At 50.4% G+C, this 16,364-nt stretch overlaps 1 protein-coding gene across 1 annotated transcript in view; it reads right to left on the reverse strand.

Annotated features, from left to right (window-relative positions):
* The window catches only part of LOC121330157 (phosphofurin acidic cluster sorting protein 2-like), a 125,148-nt gene that overhangs the window by 13,469 nt on the left and 95,315 nt on the right, over positions 1-16,364 (reverse strand). Inside the window, exons 11-16 of the mRNA XM_041276465.1 lie at positions 15,439-15,563; positions 2,624-2,756; positions 2,243-2,347; positions 1,098-1,204; positions 437-591; positions 175-285 (exon numbers count right to left, since the gene is read on the reverse strand). Coding sequence (XP_041132399.1) covers positions 175-285; positions 437-591; positions 1,098-1,204; positions 2,243-2,347; positions 2,624-2,756; positions 15,439-15,563 — 736 coding nt within the window. The remainder of the gene's footprint in view (positions 1-174; positions 286-436; positions 592-1,097; positions 1,205-2,242; positions 2,348-2,623; positions 2,757-15,438; positions 15,564-16,364) is intronic.

A 16,364-nucleotide genomic window follows, 5' to 3' on the forward strand; every position in this document is an offset into this window, starting at 1 on the left:
AAAAAAGTTTGTTTATTCATTATTTACATAACTGTACACTCAATCATAATGTATGCAGCATTTTTTTTTTTTTTTTAAAGGAACTGCTTAAAGATGTTTTTTATTTTTCTTTCTCCATTTATATATATTCCCAGTACAGAAATCCCCATTTGTAATTGTTTAAATGCCCCTCACCTAAGACAGGCGCCTCCTGTTTATGGAACAAGTCTCTCCAGGCTGTGTCCTGGAACAGGTTGCTGTAGTGATAGTCGATGGTACCCAGGTACTTGGAGAGGGGGTGAGAGCCTGAAACACAGTGAGGAACCCCATCACACACCAATCAAGCAGATCTTTAAACAAGTGACAACCAACGTTTAATTTCCAAACCTCTTAGGATGACGAGGAATCTCATGTAGCCCAGCCAGTTAGAGGTCTTGTAATCAGAGTGGACTCTTACCCAGTGGAATGACGAGGAACCTCATATAGCCCAGCCAGTTAGGGGTCTTGTGAGACAGGTGATCCACAAAGAGGCGCAGGACAGCGCTCAGGTAACTCTGAGCCCCGGCCACAGCGATCTTAATGGGTATCGGCGTCTGAGAGTTACAGTTACAGCTGGGGAAAGAGAGAGACAGGGGAATAAAGAAAAGATAATAAAGAATATTTTTTTACACTTTTGAAGACATGGTTTATATAAGTTACTATGTCTGGTTGACCCTGTCTCTCATATCAGTTTATCTGTCCAGTTGACCCAGTCTCTTAAGCTATCAGAGCGTCTCCTTGCATGCACTTGGGGTGGGCAAAAGGATCCATCACCCCCAGTGCTCATGAGATGGCACTGATACCATAAGATACAGGGTCAACTGGACATATTAAACTCTTACAAATCATGTTTTTAGTAGGAAATAAATTCCATCACATTAGAATTTGTGTTCATAGTCAACCGTGCACGATACAACACTTAGACACAAAATAAGATGTGCTGGGATGTTCTGAAACCTGCTGTTCTGATAGAGTGGCTTTGTGATTTATAAATTAAAAGTTATTTCAGACTCCATTCTATCTCACCAGCCTGCACACACTCAGACACGGGCACTACCCCCCCTCTTCGCGGGACTCACAATCTCTGGATGCGTGAAACGATGGTGTTGAACGCAGCCTGGATGTCTGCGTTGGAGCAGGTGCAAACCATGGGCAGCTGGTGATTCTGCAAAACCTCCGATAGGTACTGGAGAGGAGGGGAGAGAGCCAGAGACGAGCGTCAAAATGCAGCCCCTCACCTGCTACCTTCCTTTCCATTACCACCCCCTGAGAACGGCACCTTCTCAGCTTTCTACTCAAATCTTTGTTTAAAGAGAAAGGAGCTTTACATTTCAATGAATTATGGGTTTGTTTTGTCCCCTACTGTATGATGTTTGCATCTCTTAGTTGTCCTTTCAACTCCCTCAACATTTCACCACATAATAATTCAGTCATTTCAACATTTCAGTTTTTTTATGACAGTAAGGTGCTGCTCTTTTGTTCTAGTTGCCATAGACACAGCATATGTAACAAAGGCTACAGCAGCCAGTAACAGCCATTGGTTATTTTATAAAGGAGAACTATGAACTTATGGCAAAATGTATTAGCAGAGATGGAAATAAGACACCTACTGCATAGCAGTTTCACACGTTCCAGGTTTTAATACATGCTTGATTAGCCACAGTGTATAAGTGACAAGCTGAAGTATCTTATTAAACTCATAGCAAAACCAGGAACGGATCAAACTGCTTTGCAAAGGAAGTCTTACTTCCATCCCTGTATTAGGTAAGATTGAAGACGTCCCTCAAGAGCTTCAAGATAGAGCTGAAGTCTTGGAAAAGTCTCGCTCTAGAGCATCTACCTGGCGTAACCTCATAAGGAATGACGTAACCATCGCAGAAGACAAAAGGGTCAGCAATGCCATATTGAAGAGACAGCAGTGCAAGGCAAAAACCTACAACACCTCCTCTGGGAGCACTCCTACCAACATATCCTGTCTAGTGTGCCACAGAGTGTTCTGGGCTCAGATTGGCCTCATCAGCCATCTGTGCACTCACTGTACTCCTGAGACATCTTAATGTAAATGTGTTATGGTCTTCATTGACTTATGATGGACGAACCGAGAGAGGTAAGAATATTTTGTTTCATCTATGTACTTGTAACGGTCAATGACAGTTTCCACAAAAGCTTTAAATGCTGGATGTGCTGATCTATTGAAGGAGGTCTCTGCGCTGCCCGGACTCACCTGCCCCTGCCAGTCGGAGGTGTTGATCAGGAGGATGCTCTCAGGGAGCTGGTCGTCTGAGATGAGGATGTGGTTAAGCTGGTCGTACACAGTTTTCCTTGGGATCTGAGGGGAGAGAGTGGGGTTAATGCAGACTCCTGAAACTTACCCGAGCACAAGGAGACAGGCTGGCAACACGGCAGATTTCAGTCTGAAGACACACTGCTCAGCTCAAAGCTACATTAGAGTGAGTACAGACTGTTTCAATCTACCTGAAGAGCATCTTTTCTATGCATCAGGGATGTATGCATGTGCAGGTGGCCCCACTATACACCAATATCAGGGGATAATGACAACTCTAACACTGTAAAAGCAATAACAATCCCAACTCATGGCTCCCACCTGCATGTGACACCTGGTCTCGGGGGAGCGCTCGTTGTCCAGGCTGTTTGCTCTTTCATTCTGCTGTCTGACTGGCTGCCTCTCCTTGAGGGAGGTGCTCCTGCCTCGCCGGCCCGTCAGCTTCGAATCCGGTCTGGTGAGCAGAGAGACAGGAAGAGGGTTCATTGGTCTAGCACAGCGCTCTCTGACTAAAGGTTAAAGCACTTCACTTCTTCCCTCTCACTAGCATGACATTTTGGTTTTGCTGTTGATCTTTACTTCACTTTATATTGGTGTCGTTGACAGTATTGGTATATACAGTGCCTTCCAAAAGTATTGGGACAGTGAAGTCTAAACTGGGATTTTCACTAATAATAATAATTTCTCCTGAAAAAAAGAACATAACTGATAAGTACAACACTTAAGTGTTTTATTTTTAATAACGTCAATTCAGTTCTACCCTTTTGGGTCAATTAAAAAAATTGATAGTATTGAACCTCTTTATTTTGAAAGAGCAAAATTATTGGGACAACTGGCTGACAGGTGTCTCTTGTTGGTCAGGTGTTTGTTGTTTTATTGGGCGGTGCTTCACCATGCAGCATGACAAAACATAAGACCAATGCAACCATCAGGAGAAAAAAGTGGAAAATCTTAGACTGGCCAAGTCAATCTACAGATTTGAATCCAATTAAGCATGCATTTTCCATGGTGAAGAAAAAATTGAAGTCAGAACACCCCAAGAATAGACAAGAACTCAAAATGGCTGCAGCAAAGGCTTGGCAAAACATCTCAAATGATTACACAAAGAGTTTGGTGAGCAAAGTGGGTCGCAGACTTCATGCAGTTATTGCCTCAAAGGGACATGTAACCAAATACTGACTTTTACACCCTGAAAGTTACTTAAAGTGAATGTGTCCCAATACTTATGGTCACTTGAAATAAGTGGGTTGAACACAAACTATGTTTTTGTTCTAATATGATCAAATGTATCCATGGAATTACCCAATAATAAAAAATATATCACTGTACTTATTATTCATATTAATCTCATGATCACAAATACAAATATATATATATATATATATATATATATATATATATATATATATATATATATATATATATATATATGTACACACACACACACACACAGTGGCTCTACAAAGTATTCACCCCCCTTGGACTTGTACACATTTTATTGTGTTACAACATGGAATCAAAATGGATTTAATTAGTTTTTTCCACTGATCAACACAAAAAAGTCCATAATGTCAAAGTGAAAAATAAATTCTACAAATTGTTCTAAATTAATTACAAATATAAAACAGAAATAATTGACTGCATAAGTATTCACCCCCTTTGCTATGACACACCTAAATAACAACCAGTTGTCTTTAGAAGTCACATAAATAGTTGAATGGAGTACACCTGTGTGCAATTAAGGTGTTTAACATGATTTCAGGTTAAATACACCTGTGTCTGGGTGGTCCCACAGTTGGTTAGTACATTCCCTAACTACATCATGAAGACAAAGGAAAATTCAAAGCAAATCCAGAATAAGGTTCTTCAAAAGCACCAATCAGGGGTAGGATATAAGAACATTTCCAAGGCATTGAATATCCCCCCGAGCACAGTAAAATCCGTTATTAAGAAATGGAGAGAATATGGCACAACTGTGGATCTGTCCAGAACAGGCCGTCCTCAAAAACTAAGTATCCGGGCGAGAAGGGCATTAGTCAGAGAGGCCACCAAGAGGCCTATGGCAACTCCTAAAGGAGTTACAGTCTTCCATAGCTAAGCTGGGAGACACTGTGCATACAGCAACAATAGCCCGGGCGCTTCACAAAGCTGGCCTTTATGGGAGAGTGGCAAAAAGAAAGCCATTGTTGAAAAAAAACTCATATCAAATCTTGGCTAGAGTTTGCCACAAGACATGTGAGAGACTCTGAGACCAAGTGGAAGAAGATCTAGATGAAAAATCAAAATCGTAGATGAAGAAAAAAAAATAGCAAACATTAAATGATTACTTTTCACAAGTTTTTACAAAGGAAGATATGGACAACATGCCCCACATGTCATCCAGTTCCTGTCCAGTTTTAAATAACTGAGGTAGAGGTGTTAAAGGGACTAGGAGCTCTTAAAATAAGCAAATCCCCTGGGCCGGATGAGATCCTCCCAGTAGTACTCAAAGAAATGAAAGAAGTAATTTACAAACCGCTAACCAAGATCATGCAGCAGTCTCTTGACACAGGGGTGGTACCGACAGACTGGAAAATTGCAAACGTAATACCGATCCACAAAAAGGGAAACAAAACTGAACCAGGTAACTACAGACCAGTAAGCCTGACTTCTATTATATGCAAACTTATGGAAACTATAATAAGATCCAAAATGGAAAATTACCTTTATGGTAACAGGGTCCTGGGAGACAGTCAACATGGCTTTAGGAAAGGGAGATCATGTCTAACTAACTTGCTTGATTTTTTTGAGGATGCAACATCGATAATGGATAATTGCAAAGCATATGACATGGTTTATTTAGATTTCCAGAAAGCTTTTGACAAAGTCCCACACAAAAGATTAATTCTCAAACTGAACACAGTTGGGATTCAAGGAAACACATGTACATGGATTAGGGAGTGGTTAACATGTAGAAAACAGAAAGTACTGATTAGAGGAAAAACCTCAGAATGGAGTGTGGTAACCAGTGGTGTACCACAGGGATCAGTATTAGGTCCTCTGCTATTCCTAATCTACATTAATGATTTAGATTCTGGTATAGTAAGCAAACTTGTTAAATTTGCAGACGACACAAAAGTAGGCCTATTTAAATGCCTAAAAGGCAAACGTCACCTCCAGCGTCATTTACGACGGCTGGAGAAAAAAATACAAATTAGCATCCTCTTAATAGAGGATGCTAAATAGGCATTTAACTAAATCAATGAAAACCGGTCAAAAAGTCTGCAAATTAAATGTTCAAAACAAAAGGGGAGGTGGTACAGAGCACGCCCCCTAGGGTCCACTGGTCGACAAATGATGCCATGTCGCCAGCAGACTCCGCGTGGGCGTGCTCTAAATTAATCCGGGAACGGAGGAGGGCCCTGAACATGGCCCCGCAGTCAAAGAGACCTTCCCCGCTCATCTTCCGCTTCCTGGTCTTGTAAATGGCCAGTTTAGCAAGAGCCAGGAGCAGATTGACGAGGAGGTCTCTCTTTTTGCTGGAGCCACGAACAGGGTGCCCGAAAATGAGGAGGGTGGGTGAAAAGTGCAGCCAGAACTGCAGCAAGAGGTTCTTCAGCAGCAGGAAGAACGGCTGCAGCCTGGCGCATAAAAAATAAATATGAGCCACCGACTCGGACTGACCGCAGAAAGGGCATGCGGCGTCCGAGTCGGTAAAGTGACGCAGGATCTCTCCTGACGCGAGCGCTCCGTGCAGGACCCTCCAGCCCAGGTCCCCAGCTCCCCTGGAGACCAGCGGGGAGTAAAGGGCCTCCCACTGGGGACCGACGCCCTCCGGCGGTCGGAGGGTCTCCCGCCAAGCGGTGTCTCGGCGGGAGACGAGGGCGGGGAAATGGAGGGTGTGGAGCGTCATCGCGTACAGGGTCCTCCTCGACGCCGATGGCAAGGGGGTCGAGGAGAACTGCGAGATCCTGCTCAGGTTGTTCTCGAGGGGGGTCCGAGGGGGGGCTCGGGCCTTGGGTTCGATCAGCAGGACCGGAGAGCCGGGGGTCGGGGGGGTGGGGGTAGATGGCTCGCCGGTCCTGAGAACTCCCTCGAGATACCTGACAGAGTCTGGGTGCAACGCTGCTTTGCACTCCCGGATCGCTCGGCCGGCCGTCCGGACGGACACCCGAGCCGCCCTGGCGACGAGCGCCTCGGGCGTCAGCCACGCCGAGCGTTCGCGATCCAGGAGATCCCAGACTCTGGTCACCTTGGCCGAGATCAGCGCGCGCCGCACCGAGGGGGACTCCAACGCCTGCGCACCTAGGTGGGGGTTGTGCAGCAGGGGCTCCAGCAGGAGTCCTTGGCCCTCGGTCGGCACGGCGTCTCGGCCGACGGAAAACATGCTCCGGGTCCTGAGCAGGTCCTGGTAGAAGACCGGCAGCTCGGGGAGACGGATTCCCCGCAGGTCGATCCAGAAGAGCTGCCGGTCGTAGCCCAGGTCGTGCAGCTGGCGCAAAAGGAGGGACGCCAGCGTGCACCACTGCGGGGCCGGGTCTGCGTACAGGTATCTCTGCAGGGTCTGGAGGCGGAAGGTGTGCACCTGGCTCCTGATGCACACCAACCCTTGCCCCCCCTCGGCGAGAGGGAGGCTCAGAACCGCCGCAGAGACCCAGTGCTTTCCGGCCCAGAAGAAGTCCGTCAGCTTCCTCTGGACCCTGGCCACAAACTCAGGGGGCGGGCTCAGGACGGTGAGTCGATGCCAAAGCATCGACGCCACCAGTTGGTTAATGACCAGAGCCCTTCCCCTGAAGGAAAGCAGTTTGAGCAGACCCGACCACGACCTCAGTCGCGCAGCCACCTTGTCCTCCAACTCCGTCCAGTTGGCGGCGACCGAGGCCTCCGCGGGGCTCAGGTGGACTCCCAGGTATTTGAAGCTGTCCGCGCTCCACTGGAACTGCTGGAGCGCGGCAGGGAGGGAGTCCGCCCGCCAGGGACCCACCAGTAACCCGGAGCATTTGGTCCAGTTGATCCTGGCAGAGGACGCGGCAGAGTAGACGCTCTGGCAGCTCCGCATCCTCTCCAGATCAGCCGGATCCGAGGCCACCAGGAGCACGTCGTCGGCGTAAGCCGACAGGACCACCCTCGTGTCCGGCGCGCCGAGCGCCAACCCCGTGAGCCTCCCGCGAAGGAGGCAGAGGAAGGGCTCGATGCACAGCGCGTACAGTTGTCCGGACAGAGGGCAGCCCTGACGTACTCCTCTCCTGAAAGCGAGGGGCGCGGTCAGGGACCAGTTGACTTTGATCAAGCACTCGGCAGAGGCGTACAGCATCCGGAACAGGCCCACGAAGCGCGGCCCGAATCCGAATGCTCGCAGGGTTCCGAAGAGATATTCGTGATCCACCCGGTCGAACGCCTTCTCCTGATCCAGGGAGAGGAAGGCGACCGACCGACCGGTCCTCCTGCAGTAGTGCAGGAGGTCCCGAACCAGGAAGATGTTGTCGAAAATCGTCCGGTTCGGGACCGTGTAGGACTGGTCGGGGTGGATCACGTCTGCCAGCACGGACTTGAGCCTCAGGGAGGCGGCCTTGGCCACGATTTTGTAGTCCGTGCATAGCAGCGAGACCGGGCGCCAGTTCTTGAGGCTGCGCAGATCCCCTTTCTTGGGCAGGAGCGTGATAACAGCCCGCCTCATCGAAAGGGGCATCTCCCCGGTCTCGTAGGCTTCCGCCAGGACCCGCGCAAAGGCGGGCCCCAGCAAGTCCCAAAACTTCTTGTAGAACTCCACGGTCAGCCCGTCGATGCCCGGCGATTTGTTGTAGGGCATCTGACTGAGGGCGTCGGTGAGCTCGGCCAGGGTCAGGTGGCCCTCGAACTCGTCCCGCACGCCCCCGCTGACCGTGGGAAGCCCGTCCCACAGAACCCTGCACGCGTCGGAGTCGACGGGATCCGGAGAGAAGAGGGCAGAGTAGAAGGCCCTGGCCCTCTCGTTCACGCTCTCCGGATCCGTCAGAAGGGAGCCGTCCTCCGCCAGGAGGCAGGTGATGTTTTTACGGTCTCCCTTCTTTTTCTCCAACGCGTAGAAGAAGTGTGTGCTGCGGTCCATCTCCCGAAGGAACTGGACCCGCGAGCGCACAAACGCCCCCCGGGACCGCTGGAGCCGCAGGTCCCGCAGGGTGCTCTTCTTCTCCTGCGTCCATCTCCCGAAGGTACTGGACCTGCGAGCGCACAGACGCCCCCCGGGACCGCTGGAGCTGCAGTTCCCGCAGGGTGCTCTTCTTCTCCTCGTACGCGCTCTGCTCGAGTTGGTCCCCGCGAGCCAGGCGGCTCTCCAGACCGAGCAGCTCCCTTTCCAGCCGCTCGATCCGCGAGTCCCTCCGCCTGCTCGCGCCCCTCGTGTACTCCTGACAGAGGATCTTGATCTGCGCTTTCCCCACGTCCCACCACTGACGCCACGTGGGGAAGCGAGATCGCCTGCCGTGCCAGACCGTCCAAAAGTCCCGGAAAGACCGCTCAAAGCGCTCGTCCTCCAACAGGCTGTTGTTGAAGTGCCAGTAGGCAGCGGCGTGCCTAGCTGGCGCCACGGCCACCGTCACGACCACCAGGTTGTGGTCCGTGAACGGCGCCGGCCTGATGTCGGAGGAGCGAACGCAGTGAGCGTGGTTCCGCGAGACGTAGAACCTGTCGATCCGGGACTGGGACACCCGCCCCTCCCTCACCCGGGTGTAGGTGAAGGCCGAGGCGTCCGGGTGTTGCCACCGCCAGATGTCCACCAGAGAGAGCCGAGCGATCAGCTCTCTCAGGGCCGCCGACGAGAGCGGGTAGGGTTCCCGCCCCACCCGGTCCGCGGCCTCGAGGGTGCAGTTGAAGTCCCCCCCGAGGACCACGAGCTCGTCGGCGCCGATGGTGTTCAGGTGGGCGGACATCTGGCGGAAGAAGTGAACCCTCGCCGGACCCGTGGACGGAGCGTACACGTTCAAGAGGTGAACGGTAGCGTCCCCGTCCCGGATCCGGTGGTGTAAGAGACGGCCCGGCACGACGTTGACCACATCGAGTACCGTCGGAACGAAGGACCCGGAGAAGAGCGTCGCCACCCCACAAGATGACTCGGTGAGGTGGCTAAACGACACTCTCCCCCCCCACTCTAGCAGCCAGTTGGCCTCGGCCTGCGGTGTCAAGTGGGTTTCCTGCAGGAAGCACACAGAGTAACCTCCCTTTTTCAGGTAGGAGATTACCTGGGCCCTGCGGAAATGGTCCTTGCACCCGTTAACATTGACGGTACTGATGGCATACATGGTCCTCTGTCAGGAGCGGCTGGCGACACTCACGGGAGACCCTGAGATCTCCCGAAGTTCACCAGCTGGTCGTGCAGCTTTCGGGCACGAATGTGCACGCACGTGCCCGAAGTCTTGCTGGCGTGGCCGGCCCTGAGGAAGGATCTCACAGAGTTTAGGACTCTCTCGAAATCCCCCCATTTGTCCAGGGCCAGCTGAACCTTATCCCTGCGGTGGGTGGTGGCCTCCAAGAAGTCCAGGAGCTCCGCCGCAGGGATGTTCGGAGAAGAGGCGGACAGAGCCTCCGAGCCCGCGCCGCACGCGGACTTCGACTCCTCCTCCCTCTCCTCCGGTTCTCCACCGCCCCCCTCGCGGTGAAGAAGCACAACGCACTCACGTTGGTGAGTGAGCGCGTTGCGTCTTATTTTGATTTTCACCGAGTCTCCCGGCGTCCCACCCCCGGGGGACGGCGCGGGAGACATCGGCGGAGGGACCCTCGCGGGCGTCGTCTGCACCCTGGATTTAGGGGGCGCAGACGGGCGCTCGACACGCGCCGCCGAACCCGACGGCTTGGGTCCCTCTTTCGGGGGCCGAGGCACGGTCTCAGGCCCGTCCCCGACCCTCGGAGGGAGGGGATCTACCCTCTCGGGTTCTTCCCCGCCCTCGGCCGCGGCCACCGGCTCTTTCGGGGGCTCCTCCTGCGCCCCCTCGGTGACCGCGACGGAGACCGGCCCCTCGGCGGTGGGTCGGGGACCGGTCTCGCGGCTCCTTTGCGCTTCCGGGAGGGGATCTACCTCGAGGGCGGCGTCTTCTGCCCTCTCCGGTTCTTCCCCTCCTTTCCGCGCTCCGGCAGCCGACACGAGCGCGGGCTCAACGCCCCCCTCGGAGCTCTCGTCCCTGCAAGAGAGGGACGCCCGAGGCAGTTTTAGTTTTTTCTTTGAGAGGGGAGACTCTTTTCCCCCCTCCGGCCCCTCGGCGGGGGTCTCTTTCGCGTGCTCCCCGGAGCACGTTTCCGCCTCGGGGCCAGAGTCCATCTCCTCGCCGGAGTCGGCAGGAGGAGGCGGGTCTTTTTCCGGGAGGGGCGTTTCCTCGCCCCCCTCCTGCCCCTCGGCGGGGGTCTCCCGGATGGGCTCCTCAGGAGCCGGCTCGGCCACGGGGGCCGAGACCGCCTCCCCGCCAGAGAGAGGGACCCGGGGCGGATCTTTCTCCGGGAGGGGTGGTTCTTCACCCCCCTCCGGCTCCTCGTCTGGTTTCTCCCGCATTTCCGCGGAGCCTGTTACTGCCTCGGGGGTTGGTTCGGCCGCCCCCTCTTCGGCAACACCGGGTTCTGGGCCCGTGTCGCGGTCGGAGGGGAGGCGACCGAGGAGCCGCCAACCCTCCTTCGCCCCCTCGGAGACCGCGGCCGGCCCCTTGTCGATGGAGTCGGGGCCGACGTCCACAGTCTCTTGCGGCGCGGGGAGGGGAACCGCCTCGAGGGCTTCTTCCGGTCTCTCGGCGGTGGCTTCCTCCATGGGCTCTGCTTCTTCGGCGGAGCCCCGGACCGCCTCGGCAGGTGGATGTTTCTCCCCCTCTTTGACATGACGAGGGCCGAGGCCCCCGTTGCCGGTGGAGGGGGGACGCCGAGGCGGGCGTTTGGGTTTCGGGGGGCTTTCTTTCGTCCCCCCGGGGACCCTCGCCAAGAGACCGGTTTTAGTGCACTTATGTGCACAGGTGGGGAAGAGGGCTTGTGCTTTCCTCTTCCCCCTTATGCCGCCAGAGAAGGTCCCCCGCCCCGTCGCGGCAGCGGGGAGCTCGCCTTCGGTGGCGTTTCTCTCCACCCGCTCGGGGAGGAGATGTTTTATTTTATGGGCGGCTTTGCCGCCCTGCCTCGCAGGGGGTTCCGGCGAGGGAGTCTCCTTTTCGGGAGCGCCCCCTGACCCGCCGCCAGACGACGACGGTTTCGTCTCCCCCCGCTTGGCCTCCCCGGCGGACCCGGCCGCCGCCGCCTTCTTTTTGCTGCGGCCGGCGACCACGGTCCACCCGGCGGCTTTCTCCCCCGGCGCGCTTACGGTAGGCGCGGAGGGTCCGGCCGCCTCGGGGGCCTCCTCCCCCTTCCCCCCCTTTGATGTTACCGGGAGGGGGGCGGGTGTTGTCTTGCCCCCCTCCGCGGGCCTCTTTGAGGGCCCCGGGGGCGAGGTGGACTCGGAGGGGCGCGGTGCGGGCGCGGGTGGCTTTGCGCCCTGCTGGAGCTTGGGGCACCTCTTCTTCTGGTGCCCCAGCTCCTTGCAGTGGTAGCACCGCACCTCCTCCGATGAGTAAAAGATGACATAATTGGTCCCCTCGAAGGGGACCACGAAGCTGCCCTCCGCCACGTCCTGACCCGCCAGTTGAATGGTCACCTGGCGGCGGAATGATAAAATGTGGCGGAGGTGCTGGTCTTTGCAGCCTAGGGGGAGGGGGTGGATTGATGTCTTTATCTCCCCCAAGGCTTGCAAATGGGGCCTGAGCAGGTCGTCCCTCAAGAAAGGTGGCACGTTTGAAAGGACGACCCTAGTGCCCAGGCCCGCGAGCGGTTCGACGGGGATAAAAATCCCCGCCACCGCGAGACCCCTCTCGATTGCCGTGTTCGCGGCGGCCTCCGATTTTAAGAAAAATGCTTTCCCGTACATTTTAGAGGCCGCCACGATCGCCGATGGCCCCACCACCTTGGCCATGGCCTTGACAAAGCCCTCAATCGAGAGGGAGTCCTTCAGGAGGCACCGGACTCCGTGCCTCCTGGTGATGTTTTTAAAAGGGGCTGCAGCTTCCGCTGCAGCCACCTTTGCCCACTTTATCGGGGCTTCCTGAGCTTGCCCGCTCATTTTTAAATTTTTTATTTTTATTTATTTATTTAAACAAAAACAAAACGAAACAGACAGACTCACCCCTGCACTCCAATAGTGCAGGGGTGCGCAAAACAAAATAGGAAAAAAAGGAACTAAAGTTTTTTATTTATTATTTTAAACAAAAAATGATTTTTTTTTTTTTTTTTTTTTTTTTTTAATGAAAAATCTCTTATCCTGTTTTATTCCCCCCCAAAGGAAATAAAACGGGATAAAATGAAAACAATAATAATAATCAAAATAAATAAATCTAGTTAAAGGTTTTCTTTTAAAAATAAAAACCTTCAACTAAAAAATATAATAAAAATAAGAAACAGGGCAGACAAAAGTGCCTGCCCTTCCCCTACTTTGCCCAAGGCAAGAGCAGGGGATTTTTAAAACAAAACGATTTTTAAAACAAAGTCAAAAACAGTTTTTTAAAACAAAAATAATTTTAAAATAAACTAGATAATGTGCTCTTAATTATAAAATCAAAAAACACCTAAAATAAAAGTGAGAAACCAAAGTTAAAATTCAAAGAAGGAAAAATAAAAATCAATCAAAAGGAAAAAAAATCCAAAATGGCCGCCCCCCCTGCACTTACAATGCAAGTGCAGGGAGACAAACAAACCAAAACAAACAAAGACTTATTTTAAAGAAAAGAACCATTCAAAAACTAAAATTCTTTAACTAAAAGGTGCACCACTACTTTAAATAAATGAAAAGATCCAAAAAAATTTCAAAATAAAACTTGAAACACCTGTTTTTCAATCTTTTTCCAAAGGAGAAGCAGGAGCTCCACTCATGCATGACCTGCTCCAAACGACACAAAAGTAGGAGGAGTGGCAAACACTGTTGCAGCAGCAAAGGTCATTCAAAATGATCTAGACAAGATTCAGAACTGGGCAGACACATGGCAAATGACATTTAATAGAGAAAAGTGTAAGGTACTGCACGCAGGAAATAAAAATGTACATTATAAATATCATATGGGAGATACTGAAATTGGAATCTATGAAAAAGACCTAGGAGTTTTTGTTGACTCAGAAATGTCTTCATCTAGACAATGTGGGGAAAAAAGGCTAACAAGATGCTCAGATACATTGTGAAAAGTGTTGAATTTAAATCAAGGGAAGTAATGTTAAAACTGTACAATGCACTACTAAGACCTCATCTTGAATATTATGTTCGCTATAAAAAAGATATTGCTGCTCTAGAAAGAGTGCAAAGAAGAGCGAGAATTATTCCGGGCTTAAAAGGCCAGAATTATTCCGGGCTTAAAAGGCATGTCATATGCAGACAGGCTAAAAGAATTGAATCTGTTCAGTCTTGAACAAGGAAGACTACGTGGCAACCTAATTCAAGCATTCAAAATTCTAAAAGGTATTGACAGTGTCGACCCAAGGGACTTTTTCAGCCTGAAAAAAGAAACAAGGACCAGGACTCACAAATGGAGATTAAACAAAGGGGCATTCAGAACAGAAAATAGGAGGCACTTTTTTACACAGAGAATTGTGAGGGTCTGGAATCAACTCCCCAGTAATGTTGTTGAAGCTGACACCCTGGGATCCTTCAAGAAGCTGCTTGATGAGATTCTGGGATCAATAAGCTACTAACAACCAAACGAGCAAGATGGGCCGAATGGCCTCCTCTCGTTTGTAAACTTTCTTATGTTCTTATGTTCTAAGATTATATAGTCTCATGAGACCAAAATAGAGCTTTTTGGCCTCAACGCTAAGTGCTATGTTTGACGCAAGCCTAACACCGCACATCATCCTGAGAACACCATCCCTACCGTGAAGCATGGTGGTGGCAGCATCATGCTATGGGAATGCTTCTCTGCATCAGGGCCTGGAAAGCTTGTGAAGATAGAAGGAAAAATGGATGCAGCAAAGTACAGAGAAATCCTGGAGGAAAAAGTGCTGAAGTCTGCAAGAGACCTGGGACTTGGAGGAAGATTCACCTTCCAGCAGGATAATGACTCCAAACACACAGCCAAAGCCACACTGGAGTAGCTTAAAAACAAAAAGGTCAATGTCCTGTAGTGGCCCAGTCAAAGCCCGGACCTCAATCCAATTGAGAATATGTGGAAAGAGTTGAAAATTGCTGTTCACCAAAGGTCCCCATCCAACTTGACAGAGCTTGAGCAATTTCGCAAAGAAGAATGGGCAAAAATTGTAGTGTCCAGATGTGCAAAGCTGGTAGAGACTTATCCAAATAGACTCATGGCTGTAATTGCTGCCAAAGGTGCTTCTACCAAATATTGACTCAATCGGGTGAATACTTATGCAATCAATTATTTTCTGTTTTGGATTTGTAATTTAGAACAATTTGTATATTTTATTTTCCACTTTGACATTATAGACTTTTTTTTGTGTTGATCAGTGGCAAAAACTAATTAAATCCATATATATATATACATATATATATATGTTTTCAAAAAATGTACACAAAAACTTTCAGGAAGTTTCGGGCAAAAGTCCTTCTTCAGCTTCCTAGTTACTTCTCAGCAGATTTACATTTATGATGTTTACTCGTAGTAAGACATCCCATTTATGAAATACAGCATAGTGCTTTATTTGTAGATCCTGTGTACAGTGATCTACATTAAATGCTTGTATCAAAACAATATCAGGGTGCACTGTATTTTATTTATATGCTTTATATATAGAATATATTAAACAGAATAACACACAACAATGTGGTTCCACTTGTTCACACAATTATTAAGTATCAATCAGTACCAAGCTGACTCAGAAGATATGAGTGTCTGCACACCCCTAATACAATGTATTCTCCAGGTACAGCTAGTATACAGCTATTAAGTGTTTTGATCTCTACGGCAGGCATGTCCTTGCCACTCCAGGTTTGACGTCCCTGTATACTGAAAGTGCACAGAGTCCTGTATATTACAGTGCCTGTATATCAGTGTCCTGTATATTACAGTGCCTGTAGATCCGTGTCCTGTATATTACAGTGCCTGTACATCAGTGTCCTGTATATCAGTGTCAAGATTGCTAATGAGAGTCAATGGCATGTACCTTGCAATATGTTCAGGTACCTGTTGGAGGGGATGATGAAGGACTCTGTCTTGGTGATTTTCCCACTGGGAGGCAGTTTCTCAAGGAAGGTATCCATGTTGTTTCGCTCCAGCTCTGTCGTGGGTGTAATGGCCTCGGGCTGCTCCTACAGACACACAGACAGACAGACAGATAGACAGATGCACAGGCAGGCAAACAGACACACATACACACACACAGGCAAACAGAGACACACAGACAGGCAAAAAGACACACACAGGCAAACAGACAGACAGACACACACACACAGACAGACAGACGCACAGGCAGGCAAACATACAGGCAAACAGAAACACATACACAGACAGGCAAACAGACACACATACACAGGCAAACAGACACACAGGCAGACAAACAGATGCACACACACAGACATACAGACAGGGATCAGTGACAATCAGGCAACAGTAATTTAATTAGTCTCACAGTTGTATGTAATTCAGTATCAGAAACCGCTACTGTACAGTGGAACCACCATGGGTTGAGACTGTATGCCTCAGTGTGGCAGAGCAAAGCTCTGCCCTTTAAATTGGCAGGGATGGGGTTAACTTCCCCTACCTGCCTGGGTTTATTATGTTCAGGTGGCTGGGGTTGATTAGTTGATTAGGTTGATTAACGATCAATCAGCGCCCAGCCACCTGATATAAAAGGAGGCCTCTGCTTCTCATTTGGGGAGAGGGAGCTGAGGAAGCAGGTTGGGTTTTTTTTGGTTGCTTGGAAAGTTTGAATCCAGTGAAGGCATTGCCCAGCCTGGAAATTGTTATTTTTGTAAGTTTTGCTTTTTGTCTTTCTTTGTGTTGAAATTGCTTTGTTTTGGCCCTTGTGCCCTTTCATTTTTGTGTTTATTTATAATAAAATAGTTATTTTTTTTGAACTGCAGTCTGTCTCTGGGCCTCTATCCACTCGC

The sequence above is a fragment of the Polyodon spathula genome, chromosome 17 (genome assembly GCF_017654505.1).
Source record: "Polyodon spathula isolate WHYD16114869_AA chromosome 17, ASM1765450v1, whole genome shotgun sequence".
In the NCBI taxonomy this organism is placed as follows: domain Eukaryota; kingdom Metazoa; phylum Chordata; class Actinopteri; order Acipenseriformes; family Polyodontidae; genus Polyodon; species Polyodon spathula.